At 42.2% G+C, this 14148-nt stretch overlaps 1 protein-coding gene across 3 annotated transcripts in view; it reads right to left on the bottom strand.

Annotated features, from left to right (window-relative positions):
- Positions 1 to 475: 475 nt before the first annotated feature.
- The window catches only part of fbxw7 (F-box and WD repeat domain containing 7), a 68081-nt gene continuing 54408 nt past the window's right edge, over positions 476 to 14148 (bottom strand). For 2 of the 3 annotated variants that reach the window (XM_005469839.4, XM_003449679.5), the window contains exons 8-11: positions 10320 to 10501; positions 8029 to 8254; positions 5482 to 5692; positions 476 to 3080 (exon numbers count right to left, since the gene is read on the bottom strand). In XM_005469839.4, the coding sequence (XP_005469896.1) occupies positions 2812 to 3080; positions 5482 to 5692; positions 8029 to 8254; positions 10320 to 10501 (888 nt within the window). In that variant the 3' untranslated portion in view covers positions 476 to 2811. The remainder of the gene's footprint in view (positions 3081 to 5481; positions 5693 to 8028; positions 8255 to 10319; positions 10502 to 14148) is intronic. The other variant, XM_005469838.3, reaches the window with a different exon arrangement.

The raw sequence follows: 14148 nt of genomic DNA, 5'->3' as shown, positions 1-14148 counted from the left end.
TATCAATTTGAAAATACTATGTTTTTCTAACTTATCGTATTCGCAAACTTGGATCCACACTATGCGCTCACCAGTGAAAGTCAAATTATAATGAAGGAATGATAAACTCCCATCTTAGCTGCTCTTTTCATCACCAACTGGACATAAAGTGACTACTGTAAATCTCGCATTAGTCGACAGATTTGGCTCTCTGATACTTTGTCCCCTTTCCCAAATAAAATGTAAATAAAATAAAACGCAAATGTGCGTGTTTTAAGTGGTCAGAAGGGGACTTCCAGGGAGTATACAGGAAATAGCAGGAGTGCTGGAAATGGTGCAGAGTGACACAAGAAGACCATCTTGAAGGGGAGACTAAACTGAAGTCAGATATCCATTTTTGCCTTTTGTGAAGGTGCTCTGATCACACCGGCGACGAAACTAAAAAACTAAGACTGCGCTGTGATTAATGTTTAAAATTATTCCCTTGTGGATGTAATTACCAAATAATTTGCTTTATTGAACACATAAGATGCCTTCATACAGGTAACAAAAACAGACAACTGTCAGCTTGAAATGAAAAAAGAAAAACCCACATTTTATTGCACTTAAGTTATAAGAAAATAAAATTCTAAGTGAATCAAACAAATACACAATCCCTTTAAGGTTTTTTCTGTCCGTTTTCTTTTTTTGCCAGGCAGTTTACATGAACTGGAAAAAAAACAAAGAAAAAAAAAAGAAATAAAAACACCTGCAACAAATCTGATTTCTCAAACCAGATCATAAATTAAAATCAGAGGGAGAAAACAACAAGAGGAGATAGAGCAAGATTGTTTTCTTTTTCTTTTTTTTTTTTTAATATACAGTGTTATACCACTTTCACAGTTCAGCTTGAGTTGTGACTCTTGGAGATTGGGACGGTTTTTGTTTGGCTACAATGTTTCTGTTCATGTTTTGTTGCCTTCGTGGGATTTTTTTGTTTTGTTAAAATTTTTCCCCCATGACGACCTGCGAGACCGCGGCCGCTTGGGCGATTTCAACTGCGACACATGTAACACTAAGACTCCCGGCAGCTCCGCCTGTCAGTTGATGCTTGTGATGGTCTCCTCTGTTGCAGACATCTTTGAACGGAACAACAATCACACGCACGGATATGGACAGTTCTTTCATTCACCTGTTAAAAATCGATACATCTGCTAGGATCATTTTTTTTTTAATATTTTCGCTTTTTTTGTCTTTGCCAGTCTGAACAGCATTTGTACATTTCCCCAAAGAACAGGCCGAAAGAGCTTTGTCCCAAGGAATGTGTTTACAAGTTGCCCATTAACACGCTAAACACACGCACTCATGCACACGCACGCACGCCAACAGTGTACATCCCCTTGTTTCCTCTCTGCGGGCGCTCCCCGCCGGTAACTGTCGGACACGCTCCCTCCTCTCGGCCTCGTAGAGGCACGTTTGGCTCAAGTTTCAGTGGCAAAAACAAAACAGAAAATAAAAAGCTGGATGTTACCTTTTTTTTCTCATATTTTGTTTCTGTAAGTCCAAACATATAGAGTTCAATTTGGAATTTCGCCTGGGACTAAAACGTCACAGCAAGTAAAAGTTCCATCTCTCTCTTTCTTTTTCCCCATTCATCTAGCAGCATAAATACAGTTTGGCCACTGGGGGGGGAAAACGGTAGAGGGGAAGGGAGGGGGACGAGTGGGGTTCAGGGGGGCATTAATCCACAGCGCTTAGAGCAAAGGACCTTTTCTTCCTCTCGTCACAGCACTGGCATTGAGGAAACCACCCCAGCTAGACTCTGGAAAAATCTGGACAGCATTGATGTTCATGTGGAGACGGCGCTCCGAACCCAGGTATGTAGAAAACAGAAAGGAAAAACCAGGAAGAAAACAAATCAAAACAAAATAAACCCCTGTGACAAAGATGGCAAACCTAAACAGGGCAGGTTTCTAATACTGGGATTTGTTGCTGTTGGCAACAGTGAGAAAAGGCGAAAAAAACAAAACCTTTCATATGATAAACCAAAGAGGTGTTGAAATTCACAGTTGTGTTTGTGTGCGGTACTTTAAAGAAATCAGACTACAGAAGGGGAGAAACAAACAGGAACAGAAATGGAGTGACGAGAAACTAGCCTGAACAGGCTACACCGAGCAGCTCTTTAGGTGCGACTGTGTGTGGAAAATCCACCTTTCTCAGCCTTAACCTACGGTCAACGTTTCCCACTTTCCGGTCGGCCTTTTGAGTGTATGTGTGTGTTTTTTCTTTTTGGGGGGGGCGCACACTGATGGGAGGGGGTTACAGGGGTGGGAGGGGCTTTTAAAAAATAATATATCTCTGTACATGTCAAAATCTGTCAGGCTTGAGCGAAACTAAGTCTCTGAGTGAAGCTGCCCCCAAACTGAAAGGATTGAGAGTCACTTCAAAAGAGTTCAGTCATTTTCGGCCGTTTCTCTCTCTTTTTTCCCCTCTTCCTCTTCTTTCTCACAGCCAATCAAGGGACAGACCAGTCGTGCTCCGCCCTCCTCGCCTCGTTTTCAACCCGATCCCCCTTTCGGCTCCACCTTGTGCTGGTGGAAGGGGCTCGAAAGCAGGGGCTGAACAGGTGAGGGTGTGTCTCTTTGTCAGTAACATTTGCCCAAAAAAGCAGGGGTGGGGGGAGGGGGGGACGTGGGAAGATGATGGTAGAGGACAGGACAGCCCACTGTTGGTGGTTGTGGTTCTAGCATTTGGATGTTGGCTCTCCAGTTTCCAGGTTGCCTCGTCTCCCATTCCCTCTCTACTCCTTCCTGTGCGGTTCGCTCTCTTCGTCCTTCCCCACCGCGTCCCCTCTCACTTCATATCTACGTCAAAGTCCAGCACCAGCAGCTTGGTCTCCTCTGTGCCGTTGCGGCTACCAACCGCGCACACCAGCTTGGTGTTGGAGGCCCGGATGCGCCACACCACACCGCCGCTGCCGCCACTTTCCAGAGTCACCAGGTTACGGATGAACTCGCCTGTCTTCAAGTCCCACAGTTTGACCGTGCCATCGTCCGAGCTGGTGATGACAAAGTTCTTGTTGAACTGGAGGCACGTCACGGCGCTCTGGTGCTTGTGAGGACCTGAAAACACAAAGATAATTATATTTAGTGGGATGAGGTAAAGAAAAGTCTTTTTTTCATGGCTTAAAACATTTACACTTAGATTAAAATTTCCAGTAAATGTGCCTGGATCTGTCAGGTCCTAAAACCTGTAACATAGGGGAATCCCTTTCTACCAAAGCTCATGGAAAATGTTGGTCAAAAGTGCTAGTCTACTGGCAAATAAAGAATGGGCAAATTTAAAAATAATGAAGAACCCAGATACAGGGAAAGATCTGAAAGCAAGATCTCTGTCAGCCTGTGAGGTGAAAGAAGAGCTCTTACTCCTGACGGAGCTGTGACAATGAGATCTTCGTACAGCTGGCAGGCTTTAGGACGAGCTGCCAGGGCTCAGGCCTGTCTGTCACAGACGCTAAGCAGCTTCAGCTACACCTTTGTCTGGTCTGTTTGGTGCCAGTACATACCGGTTAAAGTGTGTAGTGGCTGAAGTGAGTTTATTTGTGACTGTATGTGTGACTCCTTCAGGCTTGAAAATCATACCTTAATTAAATCAATTAGGGCGAAAACAAAAACGAGTGCAGAGTCGAGTGCAGGCAAATGAACTGATTTTGACTGAATTGTGAGCTCAGACGCATTTAACTTGTTTCTGGATACACAACCTTTCACAGATGAAACCTGCTGAAATCTCTGAACAAGCGTTTGCATCTTTTCTGTTTCCGTCTCTGATTAGTTCAAAGGCTGAGTTATTTACCCGGCTACACAATACTGCTCTGCACCAACCCCCAACTTGCCTGTCTCTCTCCTCCCTCCGCTCTCCCCATTACCACAACAAAGCACTCTGCTCCATCATTACCTATGCTCTCTCGAGCTGACAGTGACAGCCTTGTTGTCGGCCTATTGTCTTATCAAAACACACTAATGAATGGCAGAAATTGTCTGCTGACCCAATTATATGACCTACAAAGTTCCCCGGCCCTCAGTCTTTTACTGTAGTCACCCCTCTTCACCAGACAGACCCACAGTCTGCCTCCCTGCACGCCGTCCCTCCTGCTCTCTTAAGGCTCTTATACGACCATCCTTTTGTTGGGCTGCTGTGTGCGTCGTGGACGCGGCACCCGCATGTGGGGTTTGGAGTTTGCTAATGAGGGCGGTTAGGAGTGGGGCACTGCTGGTTGCCACTGCTATTCAGCCAAAGGATTCCCAACATCCTGTGAGGCACCAGTGCTGCTAATGGAGTTAGAACTATTCAGACACAAAGGAAATGAGACTGTAATCAGGACCAGCAGGCTTGCAAGGTGTTGGCTCAGTACTGCTCCACTTACACACACAAACAGGTAATTTAGATGGATTTTTAATTGGACTGTCAGTATCAAACAGAGTCCCATCTAACGTGTTTTTTGTTGTTGCTATCCTCCAAGGCTAGCATTGCCACTTTTCTACACTTAAAGTCATTTATTCATGGATCTATAAGTCTACATTTCAGTCTGCATGCAAGTTGTTTTGCAGCCACCTTGGATGTAGCTGCTTTGACTACAACATAACCAAGTCTAGTGGTATGAAAACACTGCTGCAGTAGCACATCAGGACAGGACAGAAAGTTAAGAGAGAAAGAAAATATAAGAGTTGCATCCCCAAAATCTCTGATGTAGTCTGGCTGTCCTGTCACATGAGACCTTCTGCCATGTTCAACACTGCTTTACTGATATTAAACATGGAAGAAGAATCACAGCAATTGGCCATTATGTTTAACAGTTTAAAAAAAGAAGAGCGACAAAACAAATCTAAGACCTTCAATTCTGGGATTTTTGGTAATCAAATTACAATTTCCAGTTTTCTCATTGCCTCAGATTAAGGAACCAATAATATATAAACAATTTTTGTTGTACTGATTTTTTACCGTAAGGTCTGCTCAGAAAACTCGCATCTGAAATTATTTTATCAGAATAAAATAGCTAAGAGTTTGGCGTCTGATCTCATGACTCCCAGCAAATAAACACAGAAATTTGGAAGTGATAAGCAAACATCCTCCAACAACACCCAAAAATGTTGGAGCCACTAAGGTCAAACTCTTCTGTGTGGGAGACAACGCACCAGCTGCTGTGTGAGTACTCAGCTGAATGCAGTACGAAGAACACTTTTATTCTTTTAGGGTTCATCCAAATAGCAGTAAATGTGCAGCAGTTTCTCGTATGTATCCTACAACATGTTTTGCCCATGTGTGGTGCTGGAGACTTCTACCTGCAGCTTTGCCAACATGATGGACTCAGAAAAGTGTGAGATGTAATCATGAAAAGTTAAACCTGCCATTAAAATTTAATTAGATTTCAATAACGGGTGTAGTCTGAGAGACAGCTGAGACAGCCTCTGGTTTTCCTGAAGTTTTACAGTAACTCTCACACTGTTCATACTTCACTTTCCTCACCTTGCAGTGTTTGGAGGCACTGGCCAGTCTTGATATCCCAGATCTTGACAGTGGAGTCTGCATTGCCTGAGACCAGGATGTTGTCTTTGAGCTCCATGCCACTGGTGAGGGACTGGTGCCCCGTTAGCGTGTGGATGCAGTTGCCCGTCTCCACGTCCCAAACCCTTATAGACGTATCCAATGAGCCGCTCACGACGTGGATCCCGTCGAACTGCAGAAACAATGAATAAGTTTAAATTGTCTGAAAATCAAACAGCCGCTTCTAGATAACCAAAACTGTCACTTGAAGTTGGAGTTGACGGCAAAAGCACCTTCCATTTCAACACCGCGTACTTTGTTTCTATTAACCTTAGATTAAACCCATTTAGAATGGATGCGCAGTATTGATCTGTTAAAGCTTTTCTGCTGGTTCCCAAATCTAGTTGGAGAGAACCAACACTTTAAAAGTCTATCAAAGCAGCACGGCACAAAAACCAATCTATCAGTGCAGTAATCAGCCTCCTCTGTGAGGGTTATGGCACCAGCTAAAGTGCTCTGTCATCACACAGAGTGGATGAGAAGAGAGGACATCTTAGAGGACAAACGGGTATAAACTTTTTTTTCCCCCCTTCCTCCAAACGAACAAACATCACACATATATGCTGGGATATAATAAATTAAGAATATAGAATTGCACATGAATATGAGAAAGATAAAGGACTAAAAAATGAACGCAAAAAGACAGATTTGTTGTTTTTGTGCACCACAGATTTAAAGCAATTGCCTGAGCCTAACAAGAAATATTTCACCCCACAAAAGTCCTTGGAGGACATGCGGCAGTGAACTTCCTACAGTTTAGGACAGTTAAGAGGAAAATTGTACAGTAAAAAGGCCCGTTTAGAAGCTCTTCCTTCATTTAAAATTAACCTGTGTACTCTTAATAGCACAAACTACTCTGGTGCATCAAACATATGACATCTGCCATGAGCATGAAAGTATCTTTATGACTGTTTAGGACTGTTTTCCCTCAAGTGTTACTGCTTACAAATACCTATGACGCAACATAGGTGACCAAAGATTGGGGATCAAAAAAGAAAATTTTGAGGTAATCAATTTACTGCTAATTGCACTGTTATTTCAAGATTTAAAGAACAGAAGGTCAAACCTAGTTTTGTATTTGACATAACTAGTTTTCAGGATTTTCTCCACTTGTTTTTAGCAGAAGGAGGCCTTAAAACATCCACTGTCAAGGCACACAGTGCTTAATTTGCTGGTGTAAATCAAAGACAGCCTGCAACTATCAACTTAAAGAAATTATGCATGCCCACTGTGCCAAAATGTCTTTCAGCCCTTCAATTTTTGGCTTGTGGCTCTTTTCAAGAAGTTAAGCAGAGCTTTGATGAACGTTTCCTTTCACACAGAGTTGTAAGGCGTCATGTAAGGCGTCTTTCCCTCATGACAAAAATCATGAAACTTTCAGATTAATGGCAGATTTTTTCATGTCAGGACCACGGACAGCGTTTCTGCAGTTTCTCCACTCAGACTGCTGTGGTCATTTTACGTTACTCTACACAGAGACCTGATTAGTTACACCTGTTGAACTATTCACACACAAATATCTAACCAGCAAATCACATGACAGAAACTAGATATGACAAAAATGACCTATTCAAACACAACATCAGAATGGGGACGAAACTTTGAACGTGGTATGGTTGTTGGTGCCAAATGGGCCATTACTAAGGTTTCCCTCGCCACAACAATCGATACAGTTTACAGAGAATAATCTGAAAAAGAAACTATCCAGTGAGCAGAAGCTCTCTGGGTGAAAATGCCACCCACAGAACTTCCACCAATAGTGTAGGAGAGGTGTCGCATTTGCAGAAAAGATTGGATACTGTAATTTTAAAATGTTTATTTAAATTTTTCCCCGATTCCTCCAGTACATCATTATTTCTACCACAGAAAACTTCCACTGTCTCTGGCCTATGCTGCCATGCTGAGAGAGAAATGCATGCGTAAAACTAACGACTGTATTATGTTTGACAAATTGTAAGCAACAAGCTGTGTTTTTAGTAGATCACTCAAACCCACATGTGTTTGCTTGCCACCTTAATCTGTACTACTCTCGTTAAGGCTGAGATGAACTGGTTGCTCATAAATTCTGGTAGAAAGTCACGCACACAACCTGCTTGCTTTATGCTGATTGAAGCCTTGTGCTATTTCTTTTAGATTAGTAAATCCGGCCCTTTGACAATAGTCAAACATGGTTAAAGCCTCTTTTATGCTCACATCAGTCTTATAGACAGCCCTTACAATAATGTAGTTAGACGAGTTCTTACATATATGGACCTAAAAACTACCAACTGCACCTGATTCATTGCTTCACAAACAAGGATGTTTTACAAATAACAGATACGTAATATCCTATGAATATGAGTTCTCAAAGACTCTACACTTTCTATTGTGTGCAGATAAAACAAAGTAACACGTACATTTCATTTGGCTCCAAGGTTAATATACCAATATACACACCAGGCTTTTCGTTAATGCTGTGGGAGGCCTCACCTGTAATGAGTACACTCTGTTTGTGTGGCCTTGCAGCGTGTGGAGGCAGGTCTCCATCTCGGGGTCCCAAACTTTCACCATGAAGTCGTAGGCACCGCTGACCACCCGTCGCCCGTCATACTGGACGCAGCGCACCGCCGCCACGTGGCCCATGAGGACGTGTAAACACTGACCTGAATCAATGTCCCAGACGCGCAGCGTGGCATCACGAGATCCACTGACCACCCTGCGTGACACAAACGCAGACGGTGAGGAAGGTAACCGTAGCAGAAAACAGATTTTCAGGAGAGATTCAGGAATGAATGTTGATGAGTACGGGTGCAGTAATCAGTTCAAACCACCGTGAATTCAATAGTTGCCTTTATGCTGAGCTGCTTTCCCACAGATGTAACGTGCATTTTAAGTCATCCATTCTCCAAGATTAAATTCAATACTGCTCATTCATAATATGGTAAATGCACTGACAGTGTAATGAGGCAGGTATGCACGGATCCTCACTCCTCTGACAATGAGTAACCCACAGCATCACATTCATGTTCATACATGAATGTACAAATAAACCCCCACACCTGTCTTTAACAGCCGCCCTGATCTGTGCATTCACCCTGAATGGAAAGATATATTACCGGTTACAGGAAGAGAAACTCCCTTTAGAGTGACAGTTACTCAAGTTGAACATTTTTCAGATTATCACACTTAAGGTCAATACTTTCATCAACTTCAAGACACTTCAGTAAGGACTAAGACGGGCATCTCTCCACATTTGACCTTAAATTTTCTACGGGCTATTTCAATTTAGCCAAAAATAAATAAATACAATTAAATAAAACATGCTGTAGATACACACAGCCCATTCTCTATTTATTAAACGCCTCACGGTGCTACACAGATAGAAATCACCAACATGTTATTCACCGTCTACCAGCAGCTCACAGCATTTCCACTGAGTGAGTAATCAAATGCTACACAAAAACCTTGGTGGGCCCTAAGGCGAAAAGAGCACTTCCAGTCTCCAGAGTGTGATACTGAGTGAATAAGTGAGCAGCAGTTCACTTAAGTCGCCTCACAGGGTCCATTTAATCACTATGAAACCACATGCTCTCTTTCATAGATGCTGTCCTCCTTTACTGTTGTACAGTTGCTCTTATTTACCAGATGGGATGGCTGTAAATTTGGGTATGATGAATCATAGGGAAAATTCAAGGATTAATCTATCCTGTGTTTCTTATTGCTGAAAGTTATATGGTTAACCTTTTGTTTTTACACCAATTAAAACAAATATTTATCCCACAGAGTACAGTAGAGCCAAAAAACATCTAAAACATGAGTTTGTGAGCTTTGGAGATGCTGCTGCACTGTTTCTGCAGTGTTTCTGCCAAGCCTTGCTAACTAGATGCTCCCTGTAGCCTTACATCTAATAAACAGACAAAAGAGCCACTGGTGCCTAATATGCTGTATGCATGCACAAAAAAAAAGCTTGTTCCTATCAAGAACTTTCAAAATAAAAGCTTAGACTGTAGTAGAGGGACTCTTATGGTTAAGCCACTGGGGAAAAAAAGACTGAAGTAAAATCTTATCTTCAGTTATACAAATTAGGGGGAAAAAAAGGTTTCATTTAATTCTCATTAGTGCTTGAAGCCAATTTTGAAATCCATGAACAAAGTCAGGCAACATGTTTGGACCTTTTTCTACAAAAGGATAAAAAAAAAAAGAAAAAAAAGTAAAGTCTGTACTCCTGTATAAAACTGAACGACACACACAGACATCACAAGCTAACCGGTACTCATTTCAGCACTTTGCTCATGTGCAGATCAACTTTGATTTCAGGCACAGATCAGGCAGAGCCAGCATCCCTACCAGCAAGAAAACAAGAGTATTAAACAAAACATGACAATTTCTTAAACAGGAAGGCGCACACAGTTTCACACAGCACTACACAATTGGCAAAGCTCACTACAAAACTAAAATTGACCTATTTAAAGATGCCACTAACAAAACCATTATTTTCAGAGATTGCTTTATCAATAGCACAAAACGCTTCTCTGTTTATCTAAAACTCAAAGAAAATCAGTTTAATATCACACACGAGCAAATAAAAGCAACAATTATTAGATTGGAAACTGGTAGGTATTTGATAAGTTTAGCTTGAAAAAAACCCTAAACCTTATTATGAAAAAGATTTTCTATTCATTTCAGCTCAAGACTAATCGGATAAATCTTCATGTCACCGAAAGCATCATAGAGCCATTTTCAAGCTTGGGCTTAAAGCACAGCAGTGAGCTGCTCCGTACCTTTTCTCATGTAGGTGCATGCAGCGCACTGTTGAGGTATGCCCATAGAGGGTGTGGATACATTCTCCCGTCTCTGCGTTCCAGACCTTGAGTGTGCGATCAGTCGAGCCGCTGATGATAATGTTGTCTCGCATCTGGGATGACCACACGCCCCCTGTGTGGCCCACCAATGTCCGCAGACACTGAAGAGGAGAAGAAGAAGAGTCTTGATCAGGATTCCTGATGGACAGTACAGACTTCCGATGTTAGAAAAGTTCATTTGAAAGGCATTTGGGGTGATGACATTCATACATATCAAAGCTCAGCTTAAGAATTCATAAAATCTCATTCGGGATTTTCTCTTCCTGCATGCCCTCTCGCTGCCTTCAGGGGGAAAAAAAGGAAAATTTAATTTGACATTTTATGGGAAGGAAAAACTGAGTCCACACTTACTGCTGCCGTGCTGGGACAAAACCTCCCAGAGCTCTGCACGAGCTTTAACGTAACTTTCAGAAAGTGGCCAAATCATTTGCAGAAAGGGTTGATGACAGTCTTCACTAAAATGTCTCCATTCATCCTCATTAGGGACAGGAGATTAGTTATTGATTACAGCACTTATGGAAATCTTTCTGATCAACTGAGTCTGTGTCCAAGCATTTTGTCCCATTTGAGCCTCCCAAACGCATTAAATTTAAATTCTTTTAGGGAGGAAAAAAATGTAGAAGTTGCAGCTGCTGTGCTCATGTCAGGTTCAGAGTGGAGTCTGCCACTGAAATTTAACCCCCCCAGAAAATCGCGTTGTATCTTGAGGATTACTTTCGGTGTTTGTGCACACATTTTAATTTCCATTAGTGATGAATGAGCGATACCGCTGCGTAACACTCAACTACAGGCCTGCAGTTTATTACATCACGCTGGGGATACAATAATGCAGGATTTTTCCCATAAATCAAAGCCTCCAAGAACGAGAATCGGAGTGTGATTAGAGCCTACTCAAACACTACGTGGGAAGAGAGAATATCTGAAATGAAGGGCTTAGGCATCTTTATCTGTCTGTGAAACAAACATAAAATAAGCTGGTTCCAAAGAATGAAAGAAGATTAGCGCTCGTTTAATGAATGTGTGAAGGCCTGCCTTTTTTTTCCCCTTTTTTAAATAGATGAGGGCTTTCATACAATGCTTTACATTTGCTTCAGATCTCCTCTTGGTTTAAAAACTGTGGCGGGGGAGTATTCGCTTTAGCAACCTGAGAGCTGGCCTCATTGAAAGACAAATGCAGGAGATTTCCCTTTGTATTGAACAGCCCACCTTTCACGACCTCAAATATGAGAAAATGTGGGCCAGATGTGGGGCTCAACTTGGGGTTCAGCTAATGCTTAGCAAAGGTTAAAATAAACTGGCTCAGGTGAAGCCATCAGATAATTATAGCCTGATACCAGATGATTAAGAGATTACTGCGGCTATAGTTTCATTTCCATACTTGACTGTTTGACAGTAGAGGAACGAGAGGTTACAAATGTCTCAAGATAGACTATGAAACACATAACCAAAGCGGCAGGCTGACAGAGTCTTACTAATGTGTTCTTCCTGTTTCTTCCCCTCTTATTTGCCTTTTCCATGTCTTGTGTTGATGATTTGATGACATGGTTTTGATCTACTGTTTGTCTCCAAGTACTAAGTGGATAATACAGATGTGTCACATAAGTATGGGTAATCACACTGTGCTTCCTCCACAGAAAGAGAGAGAGAGGGAGAGAGAGAAAAAAAAAGAGGCTTCATCATGAATGCACAATATTCAATCAGCTGAGGATAAGAATCTTGATACAGGTTGATCTACATGGAGAAATAATCCATACTTTCATTTAAATAATGATTTCAGATGCTCGCTAATCAGTCTGTTAACCGTTCCAAAAGCCTCCTCTAATCTGTGGATCTCCCCTTGTTTTCAGTTAAAATCAGGAGACGTGTGTCGATGCGGCTAAAGCGTTTCGCAGAGGACACCTCTCCCTGAATACGACGGTAGTCCGCAGGTCTGCCATCTTAAATCTGCCTGACAGCTGAGGCTGCCTCTGACAGGCACCACCAAGGACACGCTCTGCTCTGTTAAGCACCAGGCAGCCACCTTTGAAGCAGCAAGATGTGTTTGTTTGTGTGCCTGGATGGAAGATTGACGTCCCCGGCTGAAGCTGGAGACAAGCAAAGACAAAGGTCCATCCAGCCAAAGACGGAGCCTTCAAGAACCGTCTACGCAACCGTTTCTTCAGCAGGAAAAAGAAGCTTTTTGAAGATCTGCTAGACCACACGTCTCCAAGATCCAGCAGATAATCTTATATTGTTTAAGCTTTAAGCACTTTTTGTTTGCTTCTTGCAGTACAAAAATAAAACCCACTGTCTAACCTGATTACTAGCTAGCAACCCAGTTTTGTTCCAGGTGTGGAAGTCTTTATATAAAATATGCTCATATAATAATTCCCTGATTACCTCACAGGGTTCAAGTCGCTGTGTTTTACATAACAAGATGAATCGAGGGGCAGGACAAAACTAGCTGCAAAGATGAAACGGCAAATGCTGGTTGTGGTGTTTGTTAAAGCTCTAGCTGTGCTGGAGTAACTGCATCTGATGAATATTTGTTGAGCAATTAAAAATTTAGGCCATGCTCATGCAAATGAGGCTTATTAATATAATGCATACTTTCTATGCTAAAAAAAATACCTAATGAGTTTGAAAAATACATAATTCACAAACAAATCTGGGAGAGAAGAGGGTATTGTCAACAGATTCATTAAACAGCTGATGGAAACATCTGATGGGATGCAGTATTCGGTGTAAAGACAACACAGAACATTTTGAATGTGGCAGCCTTTGAGTCACCCCACAGTATCCCATCACAGGGGAACTGTACCGATGCCTCTAAAGTGGAGGCAATGTTTCTGAGGCAGAGGAGCACAAACAGGAGGGAAGCGTTAATAGTGGTCGCTCTTTGGCACAAATTGTCTACGCAGTGACCAATTTCTTTTCCCATCCCGTCTTTTTAAATCATCCACCTGCAAAGCAAGCTGTTGCAGGTGGATCTCTGCATTCTCCTGGAGAAAAGGTAACCACGCTGATCTCTGAGCCAATTTACTTTTGTAATCTATAATCAGTCACCAAACTCATTACTGATTTGAGGGACTACTTCTGACCCCAAATCAAACATACCATCCTTTCAGAGCATGACGGGAAAAAAAGTATAACACAATCCCAGTTTCTCATCTCAGCTGATCACCATGCTGCAGTCTCTTATTGATCCAGGTCTCAGTAAGAGTTAAGTGGCAGGGCTGTAGAAGTAGAGACTGGGTGACGGTGCTTTGCTGAAGTTGAAGGATTTGTTTACAAAAAGGTGCCCGAAATTCAAATAAATCACTACAAAAAAATTACAGAGAAAAGATAATGGCTACAATCTTGGGAGACGTGCAATATGAAGACACCCCCCCCCAAAAAAAAACAAAAAGTACAAGAGAAATGATATTGATATGCACACTGGGAGTCACAGCAGCCATTGTAAGCTGTGTAACACTTCAAGATCACTGACAGCCACTTTACAGACCTGCATCTCAGAGACAGACTGAGGAAAAAGTAGCAATCAAGTCTTCAAATAAGCTGGCAAAGACTATAAAGAATTCTGACAGCAGGGAGAAAAAACAAATCCAGGGGCCGGTAATCTCATTGTATTTTTACTTTACAGTTTTACTGGCATCGACAGCCACTTCACCGAAATGGTCGATTCGGCTTAACTGGCCGTTCTTCTCCAGTGAGGGATTCACACTCTGTGGTGCTGAGAGCTAAGGAGGCAAAGAGATGAAATCCACAG

This window comes from Oreochromis niloticus, linkage group LG6, assembly GCF_001858045.2.
Source record: "Oreochromis niloticus isolate F11D_XX linkage group LG6, O_niloticus_UMD_NMBU, whole genome shotgun sequence".
NCBI lineage: Eukaryota > Metazoa > Chordata > Actinopteri > Cichliformes > Cichlidae > Oreochromis > Oreochromis niloticus.
Note: the sequence above shows the minus strand (reverse complement) of the source record. Positions and strands in the feature narration are given on the sequence as shown.